The sequence below is a fragment of the Macrosteles quadrilineatus genome, unplaced genomic scaffold (genome assembly GCF_028750875.1).
Source record: "Macrosteles quadrilineatus isolate MER2022 unplaced genomic scaffold, UCM_ALF_1.0 Scaffold_31__1_contigs__length_1484076, whole genome shotgun sequence".
Classification (NCBI taxonomy): domain Eukaryota; kingdom Metazoa; phylum Arthropoda; class Insecta; order Hemiptera; family Cicadellidae; genus Macrosteles; species Macrosteles quadrilineatus.
The window spans coordinates 85367-99356 of record NW_026542624.1 but is presented as its reverse complement, the minus strand read 5'-3'; the positions used below and the strand labels follow the sequence as shown (position 1 = coordinate 99356).

The following is a 13990-nucleotide window of genomic DNA, read 5'->3' as shown; positions in this document are numbered from 1 at the left end:
ACATTTAGTAGTTTCAAATCCCCAGTTCCTTTCAATAACAGAACCTCATTACTTTCCAACTTGAATGCTGCTAACTTAACATTTTTTTAAATGTTCTTTATCAGTCTAAGCTTGGGAAACCTTTTTTTAAAGTTAAGGCTACCTAAACATTCATTATAGTAGACTGATAGTGACTTTCTAATGAAATCACTGTCAGCTTAAAGAGGTAACAACACAATAGAAAGTTTAATCCTGTAATAAATATAACTTTGTCTTATCAAAATATCTTAACATTCACATAAAATGTTCTTTAGTCCTCCTTGCCACCTAAAATGTTTTGTATTTCTCAGTGGCGTAACAGTATTTCCCCGGGCCCCCCCGCAAATATGTCTGTGTGGGCCCCCTACTACCCCTCCCATTCCCGATTCCCCACCACAGCACTATATACCACAACCATCACCACACCACAACTATCACATGACGTAGGTGACGGCAGGCATACGGCCTACACGATCAGACTGGCAGAGGATGGTCTCTAGCAATATCAAGTATTTACCTATTCTTCAACCACACGACCAGAGTCGTCCTTGAAACATATTTTATATTTTGTCACTGTCACAGTGATAATAAACTTGGGAGTTATGTCCGTGATTAATATATATGGGCTACTCCATTACTCCACCATTCACATTCATTACTAAACTCAACCAAGCTTCCAACTATAATTTGAGTCGGGACCACGAAAGTTTGCAGTTGAGGGAGTAGCATATTTACCATTTGACTTCAAATGAGCCAATGAGGGCAGTGCGGTGTTGCCAAATCGAATAATACCAGCTGTTTTTAAAATATTGTTTAGTATTTTAATTAGTGTCGTCAAAGGGCGATATGGCAACGTCGCACTAGTCTTGTGATTGGCTGGCGCCAACTGCAAACTTTCGTGGTCCCGACTGTTAAATGTTAGTGCTTCACTAAATTAGCCCAATTTAATGACATGACACCTGATTGAGAAACTCTCGCGACATGCACTACTGACGAGTCACTCGCAATCCGCATGGAATGGATCTCCAAAATCAGGTGATCTACGGTCAGCTGAGTACACGTGAGCGGTTAGTGGGGGAGGGGGGAGGGCCGAGGGGCTGGCTCCGAGTGTGTGTCGCCACGGCGCGGCGGCAGGCCGGCACACAGCTCCTAGCGCTAGCATGAAGCTACACAACCACACTGACAATACACATCGTCGGGTGATCGTAGTGAGCGTTGGCGTTTCGTTAACAATATTGTTAATTAAAAGATAAAACTTTAGTAGATTTGGCAGAATAAAAGTATCTACCAACACATCGTTTTTTATTTATAATTTGTCAGGAGAGAAAAACATTCGTGAACAAAAGATCGGTTTTACGGACGGTTTTATGAGAAAAGGGTATCTTAACCTCACGGGCCCCTAAACCTCGCGGGCCCCCCCGCACCGCGGGGTCTGCGGGGGCGGCTGTTACGCCACTGGTATTTCTTGTAATGTCTTTCCTTTGGTTTCTGGTACATAATATACGGTGAATATCACAGTAAGGAAGCAACTTATTGCGAAAACAATAAAATTAATATATAAACCTTCCCGGTCAGCAACAACCAAGTAGAACCTAATAACTACAAAACTTACTATCCCAAATATAACGTTTGTTAGGGCACAAGATTTAGTTTTAACGTGAGAAGGGAAGAGTTCACTTTTAATACACCCCGGATAGTTTCCACACCCTATGTTGTAAAGAACAACGTGAACAAGAAACATAGTGAATGGTAAATAGTTTGTACTCCTTGTATTTACCGAAGTTTTTTCGTCTAGGAAATACCAAATTGAGACTACCAACATTGTAAGGCCGCACCCTGTACAGGATATGTAAAGTAGTAGCTTGCGAGCGAACATGTCTGTTATACAAACCATCAGCAGTGACGATACCAAGTTAACTGCTCCTAGAATAATAACACACTCGTTGGGATCCAAGACCCCGAACGATCTATGGGGCAACGTCATCGACGCAAACACATTTATTGCTACAAAGCCTGATAGAATTTTCATTGTGGTGAAAACTATGCTTATAATAATAGCTTTCCTCGGTGCCTCGGACACAAATATTTCTTTGAAAGAACTTTTATTTTTTAATTCTGAATTAACAAAGGACTCGATTTGTTTCAGTTCCATATCCAGCTCTATATTGTTGATGCCACCTCGAAGCCAAAATAGTGATTTTCTTGCCAACTCAGGTTGTTCTTTCATCATGTAGTAATAAGGAGACTCTGGCATCGCTGCAAACGTTAGACTAAACAAAAGTGGAAACACGAGTGAAATCAACGCCAAATCGTAGTAGTAAACAAATGGACCGACAACGAACATTATAAGAGCACCGGCAGACACCATGAAATGGTTCAAAACGGATAACGACCCTCTAACTTCGGGGAGAGATATTTCACCAATGTAGATAGAATGTACGGTAGCTATAGCTCCCAGTTGTATACCAGCTAAAAACCTTGCGATGTACAAGTGCACTGCGCTCGTGGCGATGAGAATTATCAACCATGAGAGTATGGTGAACAGGCTGGAGTACAGGAGGATTTTCTTGCGGCCGAAGTTGTCTGCCAGGTAACTCATGGGAAGGCAGCTGACTAGGTTGCCCACATAGTAAAGCGACACCATCCTTGACATCTCAATAAGGTTTAGCGAGACAGGGGCGTCGTGGGAGACTATCTTGGGGAGAGTGGGCGACGGCCAGGCTGAGGCCATACCAGCGGCCGCAAACGATAGAGAGGCTGGAACAAAAGTGTAGATTTTATTGTTAAGTACCATCATTGACTTTTATATACTAGAGTAAACAACCCATCTATATGTATAGATCAGGTCAATTAGAGTGACGAGCTGGATGCACATGAGCCCAAGAACGCTTCCCCCACCTCCGTAGCTTTCAGCAAATTTCTCTATTTGAAAGAAGCTAATACCATAGGTGGCACAGAAAGATATAGACAATGGATTGATTTACTTATTCATTTTGATGTTCCCAGAAATTCATTGCTGTAGCCAAGAAGGTGTGATAAAAAATCCACACCTGCCAAGCATGTAACTCGTTCTGGAGCTTTATGGCTTGGTTAAACAACTGTGTATAGGATAGAAATCAGTGAATAATGGCAACACATTCTTTCTGTAGGTCATTTTAATTATCAATTTGTTAACTTTTAGTCCATAACTGGTAACAAATTTAAGATCGCAATGGAATGTCTAGTTCTATTCATAGTAAAAGTTGAGTTACTTTACGTTTTATGTTTCAAACTCTTATTATGAAATATCTTATGTACCAATGAGTATTAAGAAAATCTTTATTTGTTTTAGTGTTTGTCATACCTGAACCAGCAACAATAAATTGCCGGACGACAGCCAGAGTCTGGGGCTGGCGTGGCCAGATGTTGAGGGGCATCCCTCCTGCGAGGTCGGAGGTCAACTCCGGAGGTCACTGAGGGAGACACAAGTGAAAAGGTAAAAAGGTTAAACACCGTCGTTTTTTTTTACATAATTAACATAATATAATTCATTTTGACAGGCAATGAGTAATTAATTATACTGCCTTCAACCTGTCAATATTGCTAAATATTGCTTTAACACTCAGTTAGCAAATAAACAACCCTAGGATGCACCAGCCAAGGGTAAGTAGGCCTACAGATTATACTAGGGTGGTCTGCCGTTACACTTTAGACGCATAAATGAGCGAAGCATTATTTAAAGATTGTCAATGGCTAAAGCAGCTAACAACCTACAATATGTTCCCTTTCACGGAATGTACTCATGCAATCAACATTTGTTCTACAATCGTCAGGTCAGTTAATTCGTTCGGGACACTTGACACATCCATATTATTTAACGCTGTGAATTTAGTTGCATTTGAACGACAACGCGAACAAATCGGTGATTGGTTTGAAGCTGTTAGTTGTTGGCGATGACAGTTAGTGCAAGTGTAAAATTTTAGCGCATTTAATTCATGTTGGAATTGATTAGCTAACTGTCTATCATTATCAGCTTCTTCCGCCACTGCTTCACCTGGTTCTTCTTGTTCATGACGCCATTCTCTTACAATATTTGCATTATTGGTGCGACGACCAATATTACGACGTGGCCTTTGAGGCATGCTCAAAACAAATATAGCAAAACTGTTACTTCCATTGATATACTGTTACATTCCAACTTTAACCTAGGATGAAAGAAAACATTGAAATGTAAACAAAACAGTTACAAACAATTAACATATATGTTTATCTTATTTAAATAAAACGAGATAAACCCATATGTCATAAACCCAATATAATTTTTCTTTCAACTTACATTAAAATAACAAGCGAAATTGCGTGACCCGTAAAATAAAATCCAGAAGGAAATTTGCAAATATTTTTTACCATAAACATTGTGCTCAGTATTCTTAAGCTGTTGGCCAAATTTCATATCAATTGGTCAAGCCATTACATTCTGATGCTCTTACAAAGAAGTTACAAAGTGAGGGAAAGCGAGCTTCGCTCAATAAGATTTCTGAGACCCAGAGATTAACAAACGGCAAACCGAAACAGCTGTTGCACTAATTTATAATTAAGCGTGTAGGTAATGTTCATTTTTACACTTTTGTTATTTCTGTTATTATCATGAACAAAGCATGCCAGTGCATTGTTGCCTCACACCAACGGCGAGGCCTTGTTATATAAGCTATGGCTTAAGGTTTAGAAATACGAATAAGTGGAGGGTGCTTGTCTTGTTACGTAAGGAGATCTGCTGGTTCTTGAGCAAAAATAGTTTAAATCCCATTGGGCAACAACATTGGATAGATTTCTAAACAATTTTCAGATAAGGCCTTCAAAACACTTGAAATGTCTTTGAATTTATGTTGTGTCTTTTATGAGCCTGTTGCCTTTTCATTGTTTTACTCTAAAGAAACAGTAAAAAAAACTCTTCTGTTAACCACGATTGCTAATTTCTTAGCACAGCAATTGTTCGAGAGATGAGTCTATCGTTTGGTGCGAGCAGAAGTGCCACTTTTGGAGGGCACTAGCACTTCTAGTTATTAAAAAAAAATATGTTGGCATTTGATTTTCTTATTGTGTTCATGGACACCAATCATAATTTTACTTCCATAGGACAACTTAGGAGGCGTGTAGGATAGAGCCCTGTGGCCAAACCAGAATCGAAATACCTTAAGTACTGTAGGCCTATTTGAGACCCAAAGAATCGGTATACTAAATTTAAAAATCTTAGCATATTGGGATGTTGGAGGAATAAGTGTGTGAGAAAGGGAAGTATAGTTATAAGAGGGCTATAAAATAGGAAGATTTGGGTTTTCCCATTTTCCCCCAAAACAAAGTTTTGCAATATATCTCTAAATTTTTTGTAGTGCTTAAAAAACAAATAATCTATACAGTAGTATATTGAATGGTTGTTGTACACCTAATGGTTACAGAGATTAAAAAAAAAACTGTATATTTAAAATTCTTATGTTATTTTTGTGGAGAATAAATTTAAACTGTTGTAGTTAATAGATGTATTTTGATCAAATTTGTTTATTTAATACTAAGCTATTAATATTTTAATGAAACACACTGTATTGTCTTCCCTGTAGCAGTAACCCTAAGAAGTCAATATCTTATCAAACAAAATGAAATTTGCCGCGCAAGGGTATTTTACCTAATTAATAAAAAATAAAGAGCCATTTTTCCAAGTTAGAATATTAAAAGTGAAAAAATCTGTCTATACAAATTATTAAATATTGTGATAAAAGGTCCATCCCTATTTCTCTGATATGAGCTATACAGACAGACAGTGTATTGAAAATAACATGCAGACCCTATATCACTACCAAAATAACTTCAAACAATATTAATTGCAAAGCTGGAAGATAAGGTTACCTTTAGAATGTATGACAGCTTCGGGCCTCTCGTGGGACTGGAAGTGAAGACGAGTCCATAAAAACTGCAAACACCGTTATCTCAGCCCTGATTTTAAAATGTCTACAAACATAATGTGCTGCATGTTTGAAGTTTTATTCAGCTGCGAAAATGTATTTACTATCTTTGCCATCTGGAATGCAGCTAGAATTTCTTATACAAATGTACAAACAATATGCTGTATGTTAGAAGTATTATTTAGTGTTTTAAATATACTTCGCCACCTGGAATGAAACTGGAATTTGCGTTATAATATATATTACAGAAATGCCAAACCAAATATAAGTCAGAGTGGGGTTCCTACGGAGTTCCTCAAGGTTCCATTCTTGGACCTTGTTTATTTTTAATTTATGTAAATGATTTATGTAATGTTACAAAAATGCATACTTTTCAATATGCAGATGATACTGCTTTAATCTGCACCGAACAAAAAACATTGGATTTTAAGCAAGACTTAATTACTAATGAGTTTCAACTCCTCGGGGACTGGTTCACAGTAAATGGTCTATCTATGAATGTGTCAAAGACACAACTAATTCACTTTTCAGTTGCTAATGAGAATAGAGACATTGTTGTAAATTCAAACCAAACATCAATATATTCTCAAAACTCAGTTAATTACCTTGGAATTGATATAGATTGGCAACTTAATTGGCAAACAAACATTAAGAATCTATCAAAGAGACTCAGATCAGCTATACTTGTTCTTCGGGTAATTCGACATACTACAAATTTAGACACACAATTAGCAGTATACCACGCTTATTTTTCTTCCATTATGAATTACGGTTTAACGGTATGGGGTTCTTCTAGTCATGCCGAACAAATTTTTATCCTCCAAAAAAGAGCAGTTAGAGTCTTAGCGAAAGTGTCTCGAATTACTCACAGTAAAGAGTTTTTCATTCAGTTTAAAATTCTTACTTTGTATAGTTCTTATATCTTTAAACTAGCTTTAATGGTTAAAAGTGATTTTGACACATTCATGGAAGATCAACATGCCCATCCTCACAACACTAGATTTAAAAACAATATAAAACCAGTTCAACACAGACTTAAAGTATTCCATTTATCTCCTCAGTACATGGGCCCAAAAATATATAACAAATTACCTTCTTCAATTAGGGACACTGATTCATTCCCTAAATTCAAAAAGAAGTTAAAAAACTTTCTTTTGGAGAAGGCCTTCTTCTCATTGGAGGAATATATGGAAGCTATGTAGATGTTAAAGCTCAGCAATGAAATTTATTTTAGTAATAATTTTAGTATAATAGAGACTATAAAATATTGTAACAATGATGAATCACCTGTCTGAATATGATGTTATGTGATTATTGGAAAATAAATAAATAAATAACATCGGGTTTTTCGACGATTTTGAACGATGTTGATGAACAGTCCATTATGATTAATTTAATTTTTTTAAATAATGATGGTTTAAGTCAGGAGAAATAATGCCCTGTTTAGTTTAATAAGTTATTCATTTACATGTAACAGTTCATTAAATAATTTTCTTAAATTTTGGCTGACAACTTGTAAGGATGGGTTTTATTGATTCATTTTGAGGCTGATGGTTTTGTAATTATATTGTTGGTTGCTGCTTAGTTCAATAGTTGTTTTCATTAATGAAAAAAATAATAGTGCTGCACCCTGTTGGTTAATCTTTATAATGCTTTTGCATATCATAGAACCAACTTTGTAAGTTGTAACAGCTGACTAAATTCTTTAATTCCTTTTAAATATAAATACTCATAAGGTTAATATGGGGAACTACAGAACCACTGGGGTGGAGCCCGAAAGGGTTTTTGAGATAATAATATGCCTATGTTAATCGGGAATGTGAGTTATCATCATGCCAAATTTCAGCCCAAACCGTCCAGTAGTTAATGCGTGATTGAACTTCAAACAAACAAACACACAAACTTTCACATTTATAATATTAGTAAGAAGTAAGTCAAAATGATTGTAAGTAAATTATGCAAACCTAAATTGAAAACATTTTTTAAAATCAAATATTTCAAAAAATTAAATTTTATAAAATATAGGCTACTTTTAGTTGTTGTCTTGTTTGTATTTTTAATAGACTAAAACTGATGTTAAAACTTTGAAGTTACAGATAAGATTATATTATTTATTTTTTTATTTTACACTTAACAAAGTAAATGCTGCATAGCTTACATAAAAGAGTGTAAGTCTAAAGGTCTCTCAGTAAAATTTCAACCTTTTATATATACCTTTTTTATATATTTTTATTTTAAAACCCATTCAAGGTTATTTTAAACTTCCTCTTACAATTTTCCTAATAATAAATCTTAAGCCACTCTTAAGCCTTAATCCTATTGCACATTTGAAGACTATTCAAGGTTTTGTTAAACTTTCTCATATAGTTAGTTCTCTACTAGAGTGCACCAGCTGTCTTTGGCAAAGGGTGTGTTCATTTCCGTTCAGTTGAGATACTGCTTCGTTTGCATTTGCATTAGTTGTACTCAACTTGCAATGGCTTACTTGCTAGTGAATGTTTAAGCAGTGCTTCCATTTCAAGTTAACATAATAACATGAAGTTCAGTTTCGATATTCGTATTCAGGTAAGGAGCTATTGTTTGTTTATTAAATTAAATTTTAAGACTTAATTGGAAATTGATAACAGGTGTTTGATAAGCCGAGAGAAGGCCAATAACCTAGTAGCATTTGATAAGACATTATGAGCAACCAGAAAAGATTGGTTGCAGTGTAAATTCAATTAATTTTTCGTCAATGGAATGATATTTTGTTAAAGTAGTTAAGTGGTATAAATTTGTGTGGTCATAAAATGTATTATGTGGTTTTTAATTGATTTTACAATCAAATGAATATATCAGTGATCAATTAATAACAAAGCATGGTTGATTTTCAAACAATCTGTATTAATTTACAAAGATACATAGAACATTGCTCACAAATTATTGATTGTAAAAGCGTGAAAATATTTGTTTATTTATTCCTACTAATTTATACAAATAATAAATACATAGAAACATAAACATCTTAAATAAAAAAAAAACATTGGAAATGAAACATAACGACAAAAGCTTTTCAAGTCTAAATATTGTTTTGTAGTGTAAAATGTTTAGTTGAAACATGTTTAAAGTTTATTTCCATGCTCTTTGTTTTAAATCATGTACACTTTTGGAGCTTATGAGTACAGTAGTAGCTTCTAATAATGATAGAACTCTGTTGTGCATTTTGTGAGTGGATCCTTGAACTAAGTTTGTAAAAATAAGAAGTTGAAAGTAAAAATAAGTAGCTATTGAGCTGCTCCATATAGATAGGATGTCTATTTCAGTATCCAAAAGACAGCAGTAGTAGGCCTACCATACGTAGTAAAAAAATATCAAGCCAGACAATTTTTGTTTAAAAAAAAGTATAAGGTATGTAGTTCTAGAGAGTTTTATATACAGTGTTTTCATAACATAAACTGTCACTATTAAAGCAAAATAGCATTCTTTTACTAGCTGTTTTTAGTTTAAGCTTAAATTATGGACATTAGTTAAACGCTGTATTGTTTACATTTAATAGAATTTTCAATCTTGTTAAATCACACTCCTCTGTGGTTTATCCAAGTTTTTACACAAATATAAAAGTTTATAAATATTTCTACTACATGCTTAGATAGTCATATGGTATATTTTTGTGGTCTGCATATTCATTTTATCATTGTTTTAACTAAGGAGTGCTAACGTTAGATACTGCAGTAGACATAAAATTGGCCAAAACTGCAACCTTTATTTTACATATAGGAATGAATAGTTGAATATGTTTAGGTTCTATTATTTCTTTGAGCTTTCTTAGTGAAATATAATTTATGATCCATAACAGATGCAACATTTTACAATAAGTTGCCCCTTTAGTTTGGCATTACAAGTTTGTGTCTAAAAAAAGTATTTATATAGAACACTTCATTGATGACTCAATTGATTTAAGTCCTTCTCAAACTGACTACAATTTAAACATAAGAATTGCATGTTTTTCCAGTAGTGTATTTATAGATAAGGCTAGATCCATCTTTCCCTTATGCTTTCACACAAATCCTCGAGCTAATACTGTTTATTCACAAAACAATTGACCAAGAAACTCAAGTTTGAATTAACTAAAGATTACTTGTTTGGTGATTGTAGATCTCAATCAGTATACAGACTACTATTGTCAATTTGTGCTTCATAATTATTGGCTATACAACATGTATATAGTTGTTCTTACAAAGACATTTGGATAATAAGTTAAATAATCCAAACAATGAACAACCCAAAACACTGATATTCAGTAACTTTATTCTAAAAGGATTAATTAAAATGCAATGTTTTATTTTTTTACTACAATGTAGTATCTATTGAATAATCTCAAGGTTGATTTTACACTTTGATTAGGTTAATTATCCGTGGAAAGTTCCACAAAAGGAAGCCCAGGCTCAAGGGTGACCTTCTGAAGGTAACCCAAATTTCTTATCCAGGAAGAGATAAAGTAAAATGAAACCTTCTCTTTCACATATTTTAAAGTTTCACCGTAAATAAATGAATGTAAAATAATTACTCCTTATTATTGTTTAAAATTGGTGCTGAGCTAAGACTAGAGTACGGTCCACGGGAGTTTGCAGTTGAGGGAGGAGTCTATTTACCATGTAACTTAGAAGGAACGTGCGTTGTTGCCAAATCTAATAATACAGGCTGATTTGAAAATATTGTTTAGTATATTTTAATTAGTGTCGAAAAGTAGTGAATGGGTGATGTTGCCGTCTTGGTATTGGGGCCGCCAACTGCAGACTATCGTGGCCGCTAGTGTAATTCAAATTCTTTATTCACTAATAAACATCTTAAAAAGTACAACGTACAAGAATAGGAGTGTCGTCATAATAATAATAATAATAAAAAAACATACCTAACTAATAAGTTCACACAACTCAAAATTATTACTACTGACATCAAGTAAAAGTTACCATTATAAAAACAACAAATAATATAAAAATCCTGCTAAAATTAATGAAAGCCATCAGGTATGTATTCAACGTGAAATTTAGTTTGTAAAATTAAATTAATTCTTGTCTGTTTAGAAAACATCAGAATAGAAATCTTCTATTTTATAATATGCCTTTTCAATAACTCGTGTAAATTTTTCTAGGAGTATGTTTTTTGGATTGTTGGTGATTCTTTTTGGTAGTTTATTAAAAGTTTTATAGCCATGTATTTTTGCGTACGTTCAAAAAGACTCACTCTTTTTATTCTTTCTATGTATTGGGAATTGAAATGTTTCTGGAATAACTATGTGCACATTTAAACTCTTCAAAACTGACTATATTGCTAATTAATAGCTTAATTATTTAAAAAATGTACGTACTTGTGATGGTTAAAATCCCTAATCTTTTAAAAAGAAGTCTAGACCTCTCTCTAGTGTGTAAGGTACTTTTGAAATCCATACATTAAAAAAAACTTGCCTACTGTAGAAAATGTCTCATGTTTCAAATTTGTTTTTTATGAGTCTTTTTACTTAATTTTCTACTAGTACCCTGTAACAGATTTTGTATTTCTTCCAAAGATTTACCCTGTGTTTCTGGCACATAAGCCCATGTAAAGATTATTGTAAAAATACAGCTTAATGAGTAAATCATGAAGTTAACATGCATGCCAAAAGATTCTGCGATCACTAAAAAGAATTTGTTTAGTATAAACGAGGTGATAGCGACAAATATGGTCGTGAGGGAAGAACATATCGCCTTTACATTAGCAGCAAACAATTCCCCCTTCATACTCGTCCCTATTGGACCGAGCCCTAATGAAAAAGTAGAGTTGTAAAGTATATAAGAAATAAACAACCAGTCACTGTAGCGTTGTACATCGTAATCGGTGTCACGGAGATAGAACCATGTTGAAACTAACGCCATCGTTAATGCACATCCAGCTGAAGAAACAGTTATTAGACATCGTCGGTTGAAATGAACAGCGAGAAAAACAGATGTGACGGAAGAAATTAAACTAATCAAACCGAGAATGATCGCACAGTCGTCTGGGTTGAAGATTCCAAATGTTAAAGCCGGCAACGTCATTGAAACGTAAGCTTGCAAAACTCCTGAACCTGTTAATCTTTTAGTAACAGAATAAACTTCAGATATAATAAATGCCTTTCTGTTTCCTTTGTTGTTCCAAACGTCCTTGAAAGACCCTTTGTTCATCAGCTGTTTATTCATCGCTTCTTTCATTTTGTGTAACTCGTCATTGACGGAAGCATTTCCTCTACTACCTCTTAGCCAATTGAGTGATTTATAAGCTTGTTCCTCTTTCCCATGCATTAAGAGATAGTGCGGCGATTCTGGTAAGAAAGCAAAAGACACAATGAATAAAAATGTCAAAATTGCACAACTCATTGCGAGTTCTGAATAAGAAACGTAAGGGCCGACAAAGTAAACCAAAAGAACTCCAAAGTTTCTCATGAGATGTGTAAACATCGTTAGCGACCCTCGCAACTTTGGTTCAGCAATTTCCCCAATATAGATGGGTATTATGGTGGAAGTAGCGCCAGCCCAAAGCCCTGCGATGAATCTGGCGATGTACAAAGACGTTGCTGAAGCTGTGCAAAAAATCATCAGCCATGAGATGAGAGGTAGTAAAGCTAAAAGGAGAATCGCTTGCTTCCTTCCGTACTTATCCATCATCATTCCACTTGGTATGGGGCTGATTAAGTGTCCAAGATAGATCATGGAGACCATCCACGATATTTGGCCAGAGTCCAGGATCACTGGAGCATCCATGTTTTTCATCTTGATAAGAGTTGGTGATGGCCATCCTGCAGCGTTTCCGACCAATGCAAAACTAAAACTCCCTGAAAAGATTGTGTTTGATTAAAAAAAGGTTAAGTAGACTCGAGTAGGAAATTAGGTTTATGTCCTACCTTGGATACAAGGAATGTGTTTAAACTTGATTGTCTGAATAACTTTATATTCTAATCAGTGTGTATTCTTGCTTAGTAAAGGGATGAAAATACAAAAGAAGAACATATGTACTTTTGGAATCCAGGTTTATCATTGAACATAGCTCATTTCCCTAAATACGTTAAGTATTTCCTCTTGTGACTCATCTGGTAAAAATGTCACCGGTGTAGATATCAGGAAAAAAATTGTTTATAGTACGAGTAAGGTCTGTAGGCAACTTGTAATTTGTCAAAGTCCAGATTAAGTAAAAACTTTCCCAGCTGATCTATATCAGTAACAAAGTTTTTTACTCATACTTCACACATCTTCACCTTGAGGTATAACATGGCCGCCTTTAACTCCAGGCCGCGGCCATCGAAGTGGCAACGTCGCAAGTAGTGTTGTAACAGCTGTTTTGTTTTGATGTAGCTAATGGTATTTGTGTATTTTTTAAGAATACGAAAGCTTGGTTACTGGGCTATGAAAATATTGACTCCATTTTAAATGTACAGAAATATATTTTTGATTTATATTTTATTGTTTCAATTCAATATGTTTTATTTTCAATCTTTTAATAAATTTATGTTCATAAATTTAAATTTAAATTAATAATACGTAAATTAATGAGCTAGTGTCACCTGTCTGCCATGTTATCTTATGGGACGTCTGGCGCTAAACAACACTACTTGCATCGTTGCCAATTCTTCCAGGCTGGAGGATTTTTTGTCAAGCGGTCTGGAGTTAAAGGTGGCCGTGGGTATGCACCCTTGTGTTTTGGTCTAAAATGATTCTAATTTAATGTGATGTAAACTTTGAACTCAGCTATTTCCTTGATAAATTCTATTCCTGTAAAAAATATCGGCCTTCTATCCACAAAAGTTGAAAGACCTCATTTCAAAACCTATTACAAAAACAGCTCATTTTAACATTTAAAATTACTACGGTAAAACATGCTAGACATTATTGCTCTTAATTTTAGTCTACTTACCAACAATTGTCGCAAGATATTGGTGAAATATTGCCAAATATTGAGGTGTAAAAGGAAATAATTGTTTCATCCTTTAGTAAATTGAAACTTGGATGACCTGAAAATAAAGTGTCTTTCATAATTATAATTTACCT

General features: G+C 34.6%; 3 protein-coding genes across 4 annotated transcripts in view; 1 reads left to right on the top strand and 2 right to left on the bottom strand.

Moving 5' to 3' along the window:
• The window catches only part of LOC129005703 (facilitated trehalose transporter Tret1-like), a 59668-nt gene that overhangs the window by 19202 nt on the left and 26476 nt on the right, over nucleotides 1–13990 (top strand). Inside the window, exon 2 of one of the 2 annotated variants that reach the window (XM_054434666.1) lies at nucleotides 3350–3493. The gene's annotated coding sequence lies outside the window, so the exon portion shown is untranslated. Of the gene's footprint in view, nucleotides 1–3349; nucleotides 3494–8405; nucleotides 8520–13990 lie in introns of those variants that run through there. The other variant, XM_054434667.1, reaches the window with a different exon arrangement.
• LOC129005694 (facilitated trehalose transporter Tret1-like) lies at nucleotides 1466–3466 on the bottom strand. Its single transcript, XM_054434656.1, has 2 exons — nucleotides 3362–3466; nucleotides 1466–2775 (listed from the first exon to the last, which is right to left on the bottom strand). Exons 1-2 carry the CDS (start codon nucleotides 3432–3434, stop codon nucleotides 1466–1468), a joined length of 1383 nt encoding a protein of 460 aa, XP_054290631.1. The 5' UTR covers nucleotides 3435–3466.
• LOC129005692 (facilitated trehalose transporter Tret1-like) lies at nucleotides 11320–12718 on the bottom strand. The gene has a single exon (XM_054434655.1). It carries the CDS (start codon nucleotides 12716–12718, stop codon nucleotides 11423–11425), a length of 1296 nt encoding a protein of 431 aa, XP_054290630.1. The 3' UTR covers nucleotides 11320–11422.